Source organism: Stegostoma tigrinum, chromosome 2, assembly GCF_030684315.1.
Source record: "Stegostoma tigrinum isolate sSteTig4 chromosome 2, sSteTig4.hap1, whole genome shotgun sequence".
Classification (NCBI taxonomy): Eukaryota; Metazoa; Chordata; class Chondrichthyes; order Orectolobiformes; family Stegostomatidae; genus Stegostoma; species Stegostoma tigrinum.
This window is the reverse complement of record NC_081355.1, coordinates 96,522,236-96,538,677: the sequence shown is the minus strand read 5'-3', so window position 1 is coordinate 96,538,677 and position 16,442 is coordinate 96,522,236. Positions and strand designations below refer to the sequence as shown.

At 39.5% G+C, this 16,442-nt stretch overlaps 1 protein-coding gene across 7 annotated transcripts in view; it reads left to right on the top strand.

Moving 5' to 3' along the window:
• LOC125467327 (adenylate cyclase type 1-like) overlaps nucleotides 1-14,993 on the top strand; it is a 299,944-nt gene extending 284,951 nt beyond the window's left edge. For all 7 annotated transcript variants that reach the window (XM_048563037.2, XM_048563033.2, XM_048563026.2 and 4 more), the window contains 3 exons: nucleotides 1,056-1,170; nucleotides 3,355-3,479; nucleotides 13,274-14,993. In XM_048563037.2, the coding sequence (XP_048418994.2) occupies nucleotides 1,056-1,170; nucleotides 3,355-3,479; nucleotides 13,274-13,597 (564 nt within the window). In that variant the 3' untranslated portion in view covers nucleotides 13,598-14,993. The remainder of the gene's footprint in view (nucleotides 1-1,055; nucleotides 1,171-3,354; nucleotides 3,480-13,273) is intronic.
• The last annotated feature ends 1,449 nt before the right edge of the window (nucleotides 14,994-16,442 follow it).

The following is a 16,442-nucleotide window of genomic DNA, read 5'->3' as shown; positions in this document are numbered from 1 at the left end:
TGCCATATCTCATTGAATTTTTCAAGAGGTGACTAAGGCAGTAAACTGGGGAATGTCTATGGATATTATCTACATGGACTTCCAGAAAGCATTTGATAAAATCCAACATAATTGGATTTACTAAGGCAGACGCCAGCAGGAGTGAGGGCAAATTACTGACATGGCTGGGAAATCACTTGACTGGTAGGCATCAGAAAGTAGGGATAATGGATAGGCACTCAAATTGGCAAGATGTTACCAGTGGTGTCCTGTAAGGATCTGTGTTAGCACCTCAGTTATTCACATTCATTATTAATGACATGGATAATGGTGTAGAAAGTCATGTATCCAAATTTGCTGATGTATCCAAATAATCCTGATTGTTTTTTTCAAATGCAATTTACCAATCTATTTGGTGTTCAGAGGAGGTTATTGACAGTGCAAGAGGGTTCAGTTCAACCTCTAAATCCAAGAAAAGAGTTGGCGATTGATGGGACATGTTGACCTCCCTCCCCTTTCACTTGAATTATGTTGAATGCATCTCCTCTTTCAGGCAAAATGCTCTGGCTCCTCAGGAGGTTGTGAAAATGTGCAAAGTACCAAAGAAACAGAGATCTAATATAATGGAGCTCTGTTCCTTTTTCCTTTATTTTATAGCAGGTAAATAGGCATGCTTCAAAGATAAAGTAAAAGAACATGAGCACCAAAATATCTAGTACAGCTTTCTGATTGTGAAATGTCATAATGATGTTAAATGTCAGAGACTGATTTGAGATATTAGAAAGCCAATGCACTATATTACCTGTTCAGCTGTGAAAATAAGATAATAAGTATTTAAATAGTTAAATGGATCAGAACTTTCTCCCTGGGACCTGTCGGATTTTGGCCAGAAGGACAATACATCCATTTGAATTGAAGAAATCATCTGTGGGTTAAGTCAACAAAATTGTCTGCTCAAAATCTAAGAAACCAACAATATAAGCATGCAGAATGCCTATTTAACCATGTCGGGGTGCATTTAGATGTTAGCACAATGACCATTTTGAAAACATTTCTCCATCTTTTTAAAACCACAGGCAAAGCGATCAATTTATTCCCACCTGAGTACACTGGCAGATTTTGCAATAGAAATGTTTGATGTTCTAGATGAAATCAACTATCAATCTTACAATGACTTTGTCTTAAGAGTTGGTAAGTAGATGTCTTGCAATTATAATGGTGATTTACTTTGTAATTAAGTGAAGAAATCAGTGTAATACACATTACCAACATAGACTATTAGTAGACTGTGTATATATAAGTGCTCAGACAGATCTTATTTAATTTTTTAATGGATTAATCATAAACACTATATGCAACATGAATTTAAAAGAGCCATCTGCTAGACAGCTTACAAAGAAACATTATAAAGTGTCATAGGAAAGATATAAGACTATGGACATCCATCTAATTTCCCCTGAAATGTAGCAACTGAAAAGAAATTGCAAACTATTAATCTTCTCTTGAGTAAGTTTATAGATTTCCCTTGAGTTATGAAAGGGAAAAGTTCCAACTGGATTGCTATTTCAATTTGCTAGCCAATGATTCCTTCTGGAAAGAACGGGTGTTTAAGTGCATATGCATGAATCTATTGTGTGAAGCTCAAAGTAAGGTTCAGCCCTTCATTGTCAAATTGCATGCCAACATTCATTCAGAATGAAACTTCTTTGCACTGTGCCTAATTTATCATGAAGAAATTGAGGACCAAGCATTGAATATGGCTATCAGCACGCATTCTTTCATACCATGCTGAAAGGGCCAATCCCCATCTTATTGAATTAATTTGCTTGTTAAATATCCAGAAAGAGATCCAGAAATATATTAAATAATAGTAACATACTCGTTAAAGGGACGTTTTGCAAACACTGGGGCACCCGTCTCTTGACTAACCAGTTGCTCAGCAATGCTTGACATGAACAAACAAGAAGAATATTTGAGCAATACCACTTAAAAGACAATTAAAGGCAAATATAAGCTTAGACTAGTTATACTAGTCTGCAGAATTTAATCTTTTAACCTTGGTACCATTCTGGTGAAGTGTTCTTGCACTAACTCCAGGACTAATACATCCTTCCTGAGGTATGTTGACCATAATTGAATGAAGTAGTAAAAGTGCAATCTAACCAGACCTTAATCATGTGGAAATAAATCTCCTGTTTCCTATTCATTGTTGAATTAGTTGAAGGTAGATGGGAAAGTTTACATGTAAGCAGAACTTCCAATTCTTCCTAAACCACCTACTTTCACCATAGATGTCAGAAGTTTAAAATGAAATATTACCTTTATTTACTTAAATTTTGAAACAGCAAATTTGGCATTCTTTAAAGCTTGGTGTCCTATGTGACCACCTAGTTTACCTAAATTCTTGAGTTGGCCCTGTAAGCTAATACGAACATTAATGCTCAATACCATAATGTTTCTCCCATCCAGTCTAGACAATAGATGGTGAATGAATCCAAGTTTTTTTTTAACTTTATTGACTGAGAAGGCAATGAAAAATTTTGCGCATTTCATGGAAGAATTATCCGGAAGAGTTAATTAAGAGAATAATAAAATTGGGGTGTCACGATGGCTCAGTGATTCGCACTGCTCCTTTCAAAGCACCAGGCACCCAGGTTTGATTCCAGCCTTGGGTGACTGCCTGTGTGGACTTTGCATATTATTTCTGTGTCCGTGTGGGTTTCCTTTGGTGCTCCAGGTTCCTCTCGCAGCCCAAAGACATGCAGGTTAGGTGTATTGACCATGCTGAAATTGTCTGTAGTGTTCAGCAGTGTGTAGGCTCATAAATTAGCCATGGGAAATCTGGGGTTCCAGGGATATGGTATGGGCCTGGATGGGATGCCATTCGGAGGGGCACTGTAGATTCAGTGGGCCGAATGGCTTCCTTCCGTGCTGTAGGGACTATAGGATTAATTGCATCTGAGAAGAAAATGTAATATTGCAGATTTACTTTTTCTAATGGGTGTGAAGTTCCGAATGTATTTGTATCCTTATTCCGTGCTTTCTTGTGTCGTTATATTGTGTTTGTTGGAAACCACATTTTACATTTTGGCCAAAAATAATATGCTCATGAAATTAGTGATAATGGGAACTGCAGATGCTGGAGAATCCAAGATAACAAAGTGTGGAGCTGGATGAACACAGCAGGCCAAGCAGCATCTCAGGAGCACAAAAGCTGATGTTTCGGGCATAGACCCTTTGTTTCATTTGCATTTGAAAGACCCATTTTCACTCACTGCCTGCTTTTGGTAGCATTTATTTTCTTGAGGCTTGTAAAATAAAAGATGGACTTTCAGATTTTCAACGTGGCATTCTTCTCGCTTTCTGCCACTGCAGGTATAAATGTTGGACCTGTCGTGGCAGGTGTGATTGGAGCAAGACGTCCACAGTATGACATCTGGGGAAACACCGTAAATGTTGCCAGCCGAATGGATAGTACGGGGGTTCAAGGCAAAATTCAAGTTAGTAACTTGCTCTTACAAAATACTGCAGGAAAATCAAAATTGAATACATGACTTTTAAAAATTCCTACTTTCGAAATCCAGCTTATTTTCTTTCCTTATTAAGTTATGTTTTACAACTCTCAGCTTTTTTTTATTTTGCCTAGTTCATCTCATTCCATAAATAACAAAATATCCATATCTTAAATATCGCTGAAATGACAAATGTTTTGCCAAAGCTTTTTATCTTGTGTGTATCAGGACAAACACAAGGATGTCAAATTTTGGTCAATCTCACCAATCAATATTGCAAGAGAAAAGGTGCTAATTGATTGTTAATTGTCTGAGGCATTGTCATGAAAAAAACAACAAAGAACTATAGGCTCCCTAAGCTCCCTGCTCAAGTTTTACATCTTATTTTTAATGACCTATTTGCTGCTCCTAGTTGCAATATTTGATAAAATGACATCAAAGTCTAAAGTTCTACATGCAGAATAGTTGAAGTCTGACAATGAATACTGAGGTTAAGAGTAGGTACCTTGCAGAATGAAAACTGTTTCTGGGCAGCTGCACTGTTACTGTCCATTAAGCCGGTTCCAAGGAAATATTTCTTACTGTACCCTTAAAATACCTCATATCAAACTCCTGTTTCTAAACATAAATGTGTCCATTGTCCTCAAATCCCCTAATGCATAATACCTTGAGATAAATGTCCTGGTCCTTTTTGGGTTCATCAACATGCCTTTCAACTCTTTATATGTTATTTGTATCATTCTTAATCTTTTCTTGGCTCACGTTAAAATTCTACTCTCATTTTAAGAAGGAACCCCTTTTTCTTTGTTACAGAGACAGTAGGAACTGCCGATGCTGGATAATCTGAGATAAAACAGCGTGAAGCTGGATGAACACAGCATGCCAAGCAGCATCAGAGGAGCAGGAAAGTTTGAGTTTCGGGTCGAGACCCTTCTTCAAAATTTCAGCAGTTCCTACTCTCTCTGTAACAATTTCAACCCCACTGCGAAACCATTTCTGAAGAAGGGTCTCGACCCGAAACATCAGCTTTCCTGCTCCTCTGATGCTGTTTGGCCTGCTGTGTCCATCCAGCTTCACACCGTTTTACCCCTTTTTCTTCCATTTGTTTGCCTGTTCACCTCACCTTACTACTTTAAATCTTTTTGTACGACCTGCATCCTGTTTGTAAGGATTAACAGCAGTGATTTTTACCTTACTTCAAGTGGAACTCTTCTCACCTCAGTAGCATCTCCCTTTCCCAGGAATTACCTGGTGTCCTAGGAATCAAAAACACTTTATTGTTATCAGTTACCATATCTCCATTATATTTTACTTGGCAGCAGGAGAAGTTATAAACTTGCTGCCACTGAACTCTTAAACTTTAATGAAATTTGCAATTCCTAAAGGTTGATCTGAATGATACCATTTTAGTCTTTTGTTATACAGTTGATTTTGAAATGGGCCACGGTTTTTAAATACCACTTCACATAATATTCCATTGTGTTGCCTCCCTGTAACCTAGAAGATTTCCTGTTAATCGGGATTCTACAGTACAGCAGAAAAAGGACTTGGAGAAAGGAAGTGTATATACTGTTGCCAAATTTGCCGATGACATTAAAATAGGTGGAAAGGCAGGCTGTGAGAGGGAAACAAACAGTTTGCAGAGAGATATTGATAGGTTAAGTAAGTTGGCAAAAATTCAGCAGATGGAGTAATGTGGGAATGTGTGAAGTTCTTCATTTTACAGAACACATGAGCTGGCACCCAGGTACATCAGGGAATCAGGAAGGCTAACGGAATGTTGGCTCTTATTTCAAGGGGTTTGGAGTGTAGGAGTAGAGGAAGACTTACTGCAACTGGACAAGGTGCTGGTATTGTTAGCAGTTTTGGCCCCCTTCCTTAAGGAAAGGTGTCATTTCACCAGAGGCAGTTCAGAGAAGGTTCACTTGTATGATTACCTCTATGAGCAAAGACTAGACAGGTCTATTCATTGGCTTTTAAAAGAATGAGAGGTGATCTTAGTGAAACACACAAAATTGGGAAGGGTAACAAAGTGTGGAGCTGGATGAACACAGCAGGCCAAGCAGCATCTCAGGAGCACAAAAGCTGATGTTTCGGACCTAGACCCTTCATCAGACTTGATAGGGTAAATGCTGAGAGGCTGTATCCCCTCATTGGAGAATCTAGGACCAGAGGGCATAATCTCAGAATAACGGAGTGCTAATTTATACTCAGATGAGAAGGAATTTCTTGTCTCAAAAAGTTGTGAGTCTTTGGGACTCCTTGCTGCAGAGGTCTTTGAAGCAGAATCCTTGTGTAAATTTAGGGGTGAGATAGATAGATTCTTGATCAGTAGTAGAACAGGGGTTATGGGGAATATGCAAGAAAGTATATGTGAGGAATATCAGATCAGCCCTGATCCTATTGAATGGTAACACAGGCTTAAGGGACCAAACTTCCTGTTCCTGTTCCCATACCTTGCTATTTTAAGAACATAGAACATAGAACAGTACAGCACAGAACAGGCTCTTCAGCCCACGATGTTGTGCCGACCATTGATCCTCATGTATGCACCCTCAAATTTCTGTGACCATATGCATGTCCAGCAGTCTCTTAAATGACCCCAATGACCTTGCTTCCACAACTGCTGCTGGCAACGCATTCCATGCTCTCACAACTCTCTGTGTAAAGAACCCGCCTCTGACATCCCCTCTATACTTTCCTCCAACCAGCTTAAAACTATGACCCCTCGTGTTAGCCATTTCTGCCCTGGGAAATAGTCTCTGGCTATCAACTCTATATGGTCTAAAAAAGTCTCTGGGTTATCTTCCAGTCCTATTTTGAATTGTCTAGTTCATGTCCCCATTAGAAACCATTCGCATCACATTGCTGTGGTAATTTTTTGCTTTGTCTTCTGTTACTATCCTGATGCTCTTAATCAAAAAATGTAATTGGAAAAGCTCAAACTCACACTGGCTACCAGTAGTTTTTCCTTTGTCTCCATCTTGAACTTCATAATATTCTCTTTGAATGCTATTCGCAACTACATTTTGTATGATTAATTCTTTGAACTGTGAAGTGACCATCTTATGAAATATATTTTACGGAAATCTTTCCTCTCATGTTGTGGAGAGTATCTATAGGGTCTACAACTGGTTATTTCTGCGCACACAGTGCAAGCTTCACATTTACATATCCAAGAACCTGTACACTTTCAATTTTGCTCACACCATGGGTGCCATGCACATCATGAATTCACCCTCCCACAGTTACATCTTCTTATTTGTACATATGGTCTGAGTTTCTGGTGATATCACCTGCTTTTAATGGTTTGCTTTTAACATTAAAATGAGTGGCTTTGAATTTCTGTCATGTGCCAGATCCACTTCACAAGTTTTTTTTGAAAATATACCATTAATACTAAAATGGAATGGTAAGATTCTGTCTTTTGTTTCAGTTTTAATCTATTGCAGTTTATTATTATAGAATCATGCAAAGTTACAGCACAGAAAGAGGTCATTCAGTCCATTCTGTCTGCGCTAGCTGAATAATTCTCATTCCACTAATCTATCTGTCAATTCCAATCTGTGCTGTTGACAATGCTTCAGGTGCAAATCAGCTACTTTTAAAACAGTTGAGGGCTTGCACTTCAACCACTAAATGAGTTACAGACACCAATCTCCCTCGCATGAAAACTTCTCTTCCTAATAGCCCCTCTAATCCTTTTGTCAGTCACCTTAAATCTGTGCCCTTTGACGATTGACCTCTCCACTAGGTTAGAGAGGTCTTGCCAGTCCGCTATTATGTGCTCATTATTTAGTATACTTCAAATGGGTCACTGCTCAGCCTCCTCTGTTCTGGGGTAAATAACCCTGGCCTATTTATTTTTCCTCATGGCTACAATATTTTTGTAAATATTTTGGAAAGAATCTTGTCTCCTCTGTACTCTCTGTCGATCACTTGGATCTTGCCTGTAATGTAATGACTAGAACTGTACACTAAATTCCAGCTGTGACCTATCGTTTTAGCTCCGGCATTGAATCCCTGCTCTTGTATTCCGTAGCAGGCCCAAATAGAAAAGCTTCCCATTTGCCTTCTTTTTCACTTTATTTACCAGTCCTGCCACCTTCAGGGACTTGTGAACAATGTGGCTGACTTCCTCCATTATTCTCAATATCCTCCCAGTTATTGTATGTTCTCTTGCTTTGCTTGCTCTGCCTGAATGCATAACCTCACACTTCTCCAAACTGAATTCTATTTGCCACATTTCTGCCAATCAACCAAATCAAACCTCAGTCATCAGCCAACCCTTTTACTATCAACTACATGCTCAATTTTATGATTAAATGTCTTACACATTTAAGTCTATACTTTTAACATATATCACAAGAGCAAGAAACTCAACAAAGATCCTGTGGAATGCAACTAGAAGCTTCTATTTGTAAAAACATCTGTTAATTATTATCCTTTGTTTCCTGTTACTGAGTCAATTTTGGATCCAACTGTCCACATTTCCCTTAATATTTGCTTTAATTTTTCTGTCAATCTGCCATGTGGAACCTTTTGAAATGCCTCATAAATTTTCTACTTGATCAAAAATATTACGTTTTTAATTCATGACCTTCCCTTAACAAAGCCATGCTAATTATCGCAAATTAGTCCATATTCTTCTCAGTAAGAGTTAATCCTGTCTCTTACTATCGATTTTAGTAATTTGCCCACCTCCAAGATCAAACTGAATGGACTACAAAATACTAGGCCTATCTCTTTTTTTTCAAAACAGTGATACAACATTTACAGATCTCCAGTCCTTGGTTATGTCCAGTGAAAATGGTAAAATGATCCTTGGAGCATCCATTATTTTATCCTTGGGTTCTTTTAAAAGCTCAGGGTTCAGCCATGGTTATTTATCCACCTTCAAGCATTCAGTCCATCTAGTACTTCCCTCCTCATTATGTTTTTCATCTCCTATTTCACACTCCATACTCTAGAATGTCTGTAGAGTCACTCACTTTGTGAAGACACAGAAATCACTAAAAACCTGCCCAGACCTTTGCAGTGAGACTTAAGTTATCATGTAGACCTCTGATAGCCCCTACCATTTCCTTCCTTAATTTTGCAAGCCATTGTTTTTTAATTTCCTGACTTTGCTTTCCTAATTTCACTTTTCACTTCACCCTGTACTTGTATATTCCTCTCACCTTCCTCGAGAAAGGACCTTTGCTATTTTGAGATTGACAAAAGCTCAATTGTTCTGCTTTGTCTTACCTTGTACTTTATAGAGCTAGGGGGCTTTGTTTTGTCTTCCTGGGGACGTGCCTACACTATGTCATTAACATCATGTTTTTAAATGCCTCCCATTGTTTTATCATTGACTTTCCTTCAAGCAGCTGTATCTAATCCATTTTTGCAAAATCATCCCACAACTTCGAAAAAGTTGTGTTCCCCTAATTTAAAACTTATTCTTCTGTTCTATACTTGTCCCATTCTATAATGATGCTGACTCAATTGTGTTACGATCACTATTACAAAGTAATCTTGGGCCACTATTTCATCCATCAGCACAGCCTTATTTCCAAAGACTAAGTCTAAAATTGCACCCTGTCTCATTGGGCTTGGTATGTGTTAGCTAACAAAAAATATTCTTTTTAGTAGAGTTCAAAAGTTTTCTTTCACGCATAATAATCCCAAACAATATTTGAGTAGTTAAAGCCCCCAAGTATGATTGCACAGCTGTTTTTATGCTTTGAAATTTGTCTACATTATTTACTCCTCCAAGCCTGTTCCATTATGTGGGCGTCGAAATTACAAGCCTGGAATTTTTGCTGACACTTGTTGTTCCTGAGCTCAAACCATGTGCCGTCATTTGATGATTCATTTAGTACATCATCTCCCTTACACTTGTGATTAATTTTTAAATTAATAATGTCATACCTGCAATTTTGTTACCCCTTTCTCTATCCTGCCTGAGAACTCTATATTCAGGGATGTTGAGCTGCCATCCCTGTCCTTCTATGCTGGGTTTTCATTTTAACACGATACAGCGGTTCAGTGCTTAGCATTGCTGCCTCACAGCGCCAGGGACCCGGGTTGAATTCCAACATTGGATGACTGTATGTGGAGTTTGCACATTTTCCCCATGTCTGCATGGGTTTTCCTCTGGGTGCCCCAGTTTCCTGCCACAGTCCACAGATGTGCATAATATGCGGATTGTCCATGGTACATTATCCTGTGGTGTCCAGAGATGTGTAGGCTGGGTGGATTAGCCATGGGAAATGCAGGGTTGGGGGAGGGGGGTGGTGTAGCTCTGGGTGGGATGTTACTCAGAGAGTTGGTGTGGACTTATTGGGCCGAATGGCCCATTTCCACAATGTAGGGCTTCAGTGAACAACAGTATCATGCTGCCATATCTATTTATGCCCTCAGCTCATTGGCTTTATTTGCTTTAGTTCTTATACTTACATGAATTCCTTTTTAATACTGCCAAAACCCCATGTATAAAGAGATGTGTGGAAAGCTTGCAGATGAAATAGACACAAACAAAAACCAAATGTGATCATAAGCTTAGAAGGATTATACCCACCTCCTTGCTTTATTCCCTTCTTGAATGTTCAAAATGCACTCATTTTTGAGGGTTACTCAGAAGGTGTAGGGTCTAATCCTTGCACCCAACACTCCTGGTGCATTTCACGATCTGCCACAGCAGGATTTGAACCCAGGTCCCCAGAACATTGTATCAGAGATAATGGGAACTGCAGATGCTGGAGAATCCAAGATAACAAAGTGTGGAGCTGGATGAACACAGCAGGCCAAGCAGCATCTCAGGAGCACAAAAGCTGATGTTTCTGGCCTAGACCCTTCATCAGAGAGGGGGATGGGGAGAGGGTTCTGGAATAAATAGGGAGAGAGGGGGAGGCGGACCGAAGATGGAAAGAAAAGAAGATAGGTGGAGAGGAGAGTATAGGTAGGGAGGTAGGGAGGGGAAAGGTCAGTCCAGGGAAGACGGACAGGCCAAGGAGGTGGGATGAGGTTAGTAGGTAGGAAATGGAGGTGCAGCTTCCAATGTGGTATACTGCATCCATTGTACCCGGTGTGGCTTTCTCTACATTGGGGAAACCAAGCGGAGGCTTGGGGATCGCTTTGGAGAACACATCTGCTCGGTTCGCAATAAACAACCGCACCTCCCAGTCGCAAACCATTTTAACTCCCCTTCCCATTCTTTAGATGACAGGTCCGTCATGGGCCTCCTGCAGTGCCACAATGATGCCACCCGAAGGTTGCAGGAACAGCAACTCATATTCAGCTTGGGAACCCTGTAGCCCAATGGTATCAATGTGGATTTCATCAGCTTCAAAATCTCCCCTTCCCCCACCGCATCCCAAAACCAGCCCAGTTTGTCCCCTCCCCCCACTGCATCCCAAAACCAGTCCAGCCTGTCTCTGCTTCCCTACCCTGTTCTCCCTCTCACCCATCCCTTCCTCCCACCTCAAGCTGCACCTCCATTTCCTACCTACTAACCTCATCCCACCTCCTTGACCTGTACGTCTTCCCTGGACTGACCGATCCCCTCCCTAGCTCCCCACCTATACTCTCTTCTCCACCTATCTTCTTTTCTTTCCATCTTCGGTCCGCCTCCCCCTCTCTCCCTATTTATTCCAGAACCCTCTCCCCATCCCCCTCTCTGATGAAGGGTCTAGGCCCGAAACATCAGCTATTGTGCTCCTGAGATGCTGCTTGGCCTGCTGTGTTCATCCAGCTTCACACTTTATTATCCCCAGAACATTGCTTGGGACAATGATTAACAGTCTAACAATAATACCACTAAGAACGTAAGAACTAGGAGCAGGAGTAGGCCATCCAGCCCTTCAAGCCTGCTCCGCCATTCATTCAGATCATGGCTAATCTTTTCGTGGACTCAAAACCACTTACCCGTGTTCTCTCCGTATCCCTTAATTCCTTTATTGGTCAAAGAAATCTACCTTAGCTTTAAAAATGTTTACTGAAGTAGTGTCACCTACTTCACTGGGCAAGGAATTCCATAGATTAACATACCTCTTGAGTGAAGAAGTTCTTTCTCAATTCAGTCCTAATTCTGCTCCCTCTAATCTTAAGGCTATGCCCTCTTGTCCTAGCTTCACCTGCCAGTGGGAACATCCTCTCTACTTCTGTCTTGTCTATTCCCTTCATAATTTTTTATGTTTCTGTAAGATCCCCTGTCAATCTTCTGAATTCCAATGAATATAATCCCAATCTACTCAGTAGAGTTTTTGAATGGCCTAGTGGTATTATTGTTAGACTGTTAATCCATAGTCCCAGCAATGTTCTGGGGACCTGGGTTCAAATCATGCTGTGGCAGATAGTGAAATTTGAGATAACTAAAAGAACATACATCTTGTTTTCATTCAAGAACAGGAGGTAAAGACTGCTAAGAGAGGCTTTCTAAATACTATTTTTGTCCAAATGATGCTCCAAATCATTTATCTGTAAAGCCTCTGGTTTTATGCAGCTATTTTGGGTAGGGCTTATACAATTAATGGTAGGCCCTTGGATAGTGTCGTGGAACAGAGACACCTAGGAGTTCAGGTACACAATTATTTGAAGTTTGCTTCACATATAGCCAGGAAGTTTAAAATGGCATTTAGCATGCTTGCCTTCGTTGCTGTGTCCTTTGAGTACAGGAGTAAGTAAGTTTTGTTGAGAATGTGTAGGACATTGGTGAGGCCTCTTCTGGAACAGTGTGTCCAGTTTTGGTTGTCCAGTTATTGGAATGATATTATTAAGCAGGTGAGAATTCAGAAGCGATTCCCCAGGATGTTGGCTGGTATGGAAGGTTTGAGTTATAAAGAAAGACTGGATAGGCTGGGACTACTTTCATTGGAGCGTAGAAGGTTTGAGAGATGACCGTATAAAAATGTACAAAATCATGAGAGGTATAGATAGGGTTAATGATAGGTGTCTTTTCCCTAGGATGGGGGATTTCAAAACCAGGGATAACATTTTTAAGGCGAAAGGAGCAAGATTTAAAAAACATGAGTGGTGATTTTTTTTTACACAGAGGGTTGTTCATGTGTGGAATGAATTTCCTGAGGAACTGGTGGATGTGGGCAAAATTATGATGTTTAAAAGACATTTGGATAAGTACATGAAGAGGAAATGTTTGGAGAGATAAGGGCAGGAGCAGGCATCTGGGAGGAGTTTGTTTTAATTTTGTTCCACAAGGATTGGTTAGGCCGAAGGGCCTGTTTCTGTGTTGTATGACTCCATGACTCTGTGACTACAAGGTACTTCAGAAAAAAAATGACCAGCATCAGGGATACTCTGCATCCAATTGAATAGACTGTAAGATACAGGAGGAGAATTAGGCCATTTGAGTCTGCTCCAGCATTCGATCACGGGCTGAAAACTTTCTCAACTCCCTTCTCCTGCCTTCTCCCTGCTCCAAAACCCTTGATCCCCTTACTAATCAAGAATCTACTCTTTCTTAAAAACACACATTGGCTTGGTGTCCACAGTGTTATGCAACAATGAGTTCCACTGATTTACCACCTTTCTTATCTCAGTTCTGAACGGCCACTCCTCACTCTGAAGTTGTGCCCTCAGGTCCTGGAAAAATAACCCTCAGCTGAATGGCTTCAACTCATTTGTTTCAGGACATTGTGCACAAGCTACCTGATAAATGTCCACATTTTCATGGGTCTTGTGAATGTGTTTGGGGTTACCTGATTAATTTGCTGAGGCGTAAGTGAACTGGAGTTTTTGAAGTATGTGTGATGTATAATAAGCGTCTAACTTCTAATTTCCAGGTAACAGAAGATGTCTATCGAATGCTGAATAAAAGTAATTACGAGCTAGTTTGTCGAGGCAAAGTCAGTGTAAAAGGAAAAGGAGAAATGCTGACATATTTCCTTGAAGGAAAAGTGAATGCGAATCCACAAATAAGTTCAACAAATTTAGTAAGAAAATTATATCCAGATGGAAGAGCGAAACTGGCAGCAAGCTGTCCCTCAGTATCATCAGTAGCCAGCTTCACAATAAAGGCTGGACTTGGAGCGCTCCAGGCAACTACAATGCAAACAAATCAATCTGTACACTATCTTCCACCCATACCAGTTGTTGAACAAGCATAATGAATTTTGGCATGAAAAAATTAAAGCTTAACTCTGAGCTGTTACTCGGGTGGAAATCAGTTAATGATGACAGGATGCACTGATCTTTCCAATTCAGCGTTTGGAAGTCAGGCACTGAAAAGAGGAACGTTTGGCTGGAGCAATCCCCAGGAGAATAGGGGTCATCAGTGCCAAGAATCGCTACAATCAAACCAAAGATTAAACTTTGGGTATTGTTACGAGTGCATTTCTTGGAGTGAAAATTAAGGGCTAACTATCTGTTAGAAGAAGCAAAGAACTACATTTTGGGCATAGAGAATTATCTTTCTAAATAAAATGAATCTTGGAAGTCTGAATCAATCAAAACTAGTTTGTATATTTTATAGTTTCTGCATGTTTTCTAAATGCACAGAACACATTTTCCCATATCATATTGAGTTCTAAAATTAGTACTCACTTATACTTCAGTGGCCAATAGATGGTTTCAAGCATTACGAAAATATCTGTGTAATTTTGCCTTACTTGTGTTCTTTTTCAAATATATATACATATATATAGCATTTTAAAGTCTGCCTTTTTCATATCACACTCTGTAAGAATTTATTGTATGTAATTTCTGTAAATAATTTTATTAATTATATAGTATGGATTGTGTATGACATATGAGAAAGCACATGCCAGGTGAATATTTAATTAATTTTTATAACAAAGTTTTCCTTATATAAGCATGACAACTGACATGCTATAAAAGCTGCAGTATTCTTTCTTCTGTTGTTCTGCATAACACATATCTAGATGCATCAAATATCAAAGCTATAGAACTCCCACTAGTTATAGGTAACCTTTGCAAGAAAGTTACTGGCAGTTTACAGTGACAGAACACTGGCTGAATGATGAAAAGCTATCCTTACCATTTTGTCCCCAAGCGCCAATACTACTACTCTGTAGCAATAAACCTCAGCTATGACAATATATCTTGAATATTGTGTAGAGATTAAAGGACGCTCGTGGGTTCAGCCTACACTGCTCTAATACTTTCACAACATGGTCAGTAAAGGCATTATATAATGAAGATTGCAGCTCAAAAGGTTGGGGGATAACATTTTTTCAAACATTGTGGCCTATGTAGTATGTCAGATGTTTTATAGACCATTTATTTTATGCTTTATCACACAAATAAAAACACTGCAATGTGTTTTTTTTAAAACAGTAAATTAGCTTGCTAATTTTCCATATTTAAATACGGGTCTATTTTTATGTGCATATTGAATATTGTAGAATATCTTTCAGTCTCTTTCGAAACTGTAAGAATTACCTAAAGAATCAAATACTTGTTCTACCTTTTATGTTAAAAGTGGATAATATTCATGGAAATGTTTAATGTGAACGTAAATTTCTAATTATAACTTTTATACTGAGTGTTTGCACTATTATAATTTCTTCTGAGTCATAAAAAAGTAAAGAAAATGATTTGAAGAAAAAATAACGTTGTTTCTGTGCATTTTAAGTGTTTACTATAGTGATTTCTATCAATGTTATTTCATAGGATGTATCACTTTCAACTTCAAAATGCAAAATGATTCATTATGAATTTGAGTTAGAAGACTTCAACAAGCCTTCTTCTATTGTGCATCTCTTTTATTGTTATCACTAATCTAAAACTTTGATACCTAGAAACATCTCTATAGTCTTTTTAAAGAAAACTTCACCAAATATTTGTTCATGGGATATAGGCTTCATTGGCTAGGTCAGCAAATACTGCTTATCTTGAGTTGTAGAACATACATAGAACATAGAACATTACAGCTCAGTACAGGCCCTTCGGCCCTCGATGTTGTGCCAACCTGTCATGTCGACCTCAAGCCCATCTAACCTACACTATTCCATGTACGTCCATATGCTTATCCAATGACGACTTAAATGTACCGAAAGTTGGCGAATCTACTACCGTTGCAGGCAAAGCGTTCCATTCCCTTCCTACTCTCTGAGTAAAGAAACTACCTCTGACATCTGTCCTACATCTTTCACCCCTCAATTTAAAGCTATGCCCCCTCGTGCTCACCGTCACCATCCTAGGAAAAAGGCTCTCCCTATCCACCCTATCTAACCCTCTGATTATTTTATATGTTTCAGTTAAGTCACCTCTCAACCATCTTCTCTCTAATGAAAACAGCATCAAGTCCCTCAGCCTTTCCTCGTAAGACCTTCCCTCCATACCAGGCAACATCCTAGTAAATCTCCTCTGCACCCTTTCCAAAGCTTCCGCATCCTTCTTATAATGCAGTGACCAGAACTATACACAATACTCCAAGTGCGGCCACACCAGAGTTTTGTACAGCTTCACCATAACCTCTTGGTTCTGGAACTCGATCCCTCTATTAATAAAAGCTAAAACACTGTATGCCTTCTTAACAGCCCTATCAACCTGGGTGGCAACTTTCAAGGATCTGTGTACATGGACACCGAGATCTCTCTGCTCATCTACACTACTAAGAATCTTACCATTAGCCCAGTAATTTGCATTCTGGTTACTCCTATGAAAGTGCGTCGCCTCACACATGTATTTGCCAAAATGGTGGTGAACTGCCTTCTTGAATTGCTACAGGCCGTTTGATGTAGGTACAACCACAGTGCTGTCCAGAATTTTGATTCAATAACTCAGAAGAAATGACAATATGTTTCCAAACCAGGATACTGAAGGGGAACTTTTAGGCTGTGGTTTTCCCATTTATTTGCTTCCCTTGACCTGCTGCTTAGTAATTGTTGTGGTTTTAGAAGATGCTGTCTGAGGAACTTTAGTGAATTTCGGCAGTGCATCTTGTACATCACACTGCTGGTACTGAGAGTTGGTGGTGGAGACAGTGAC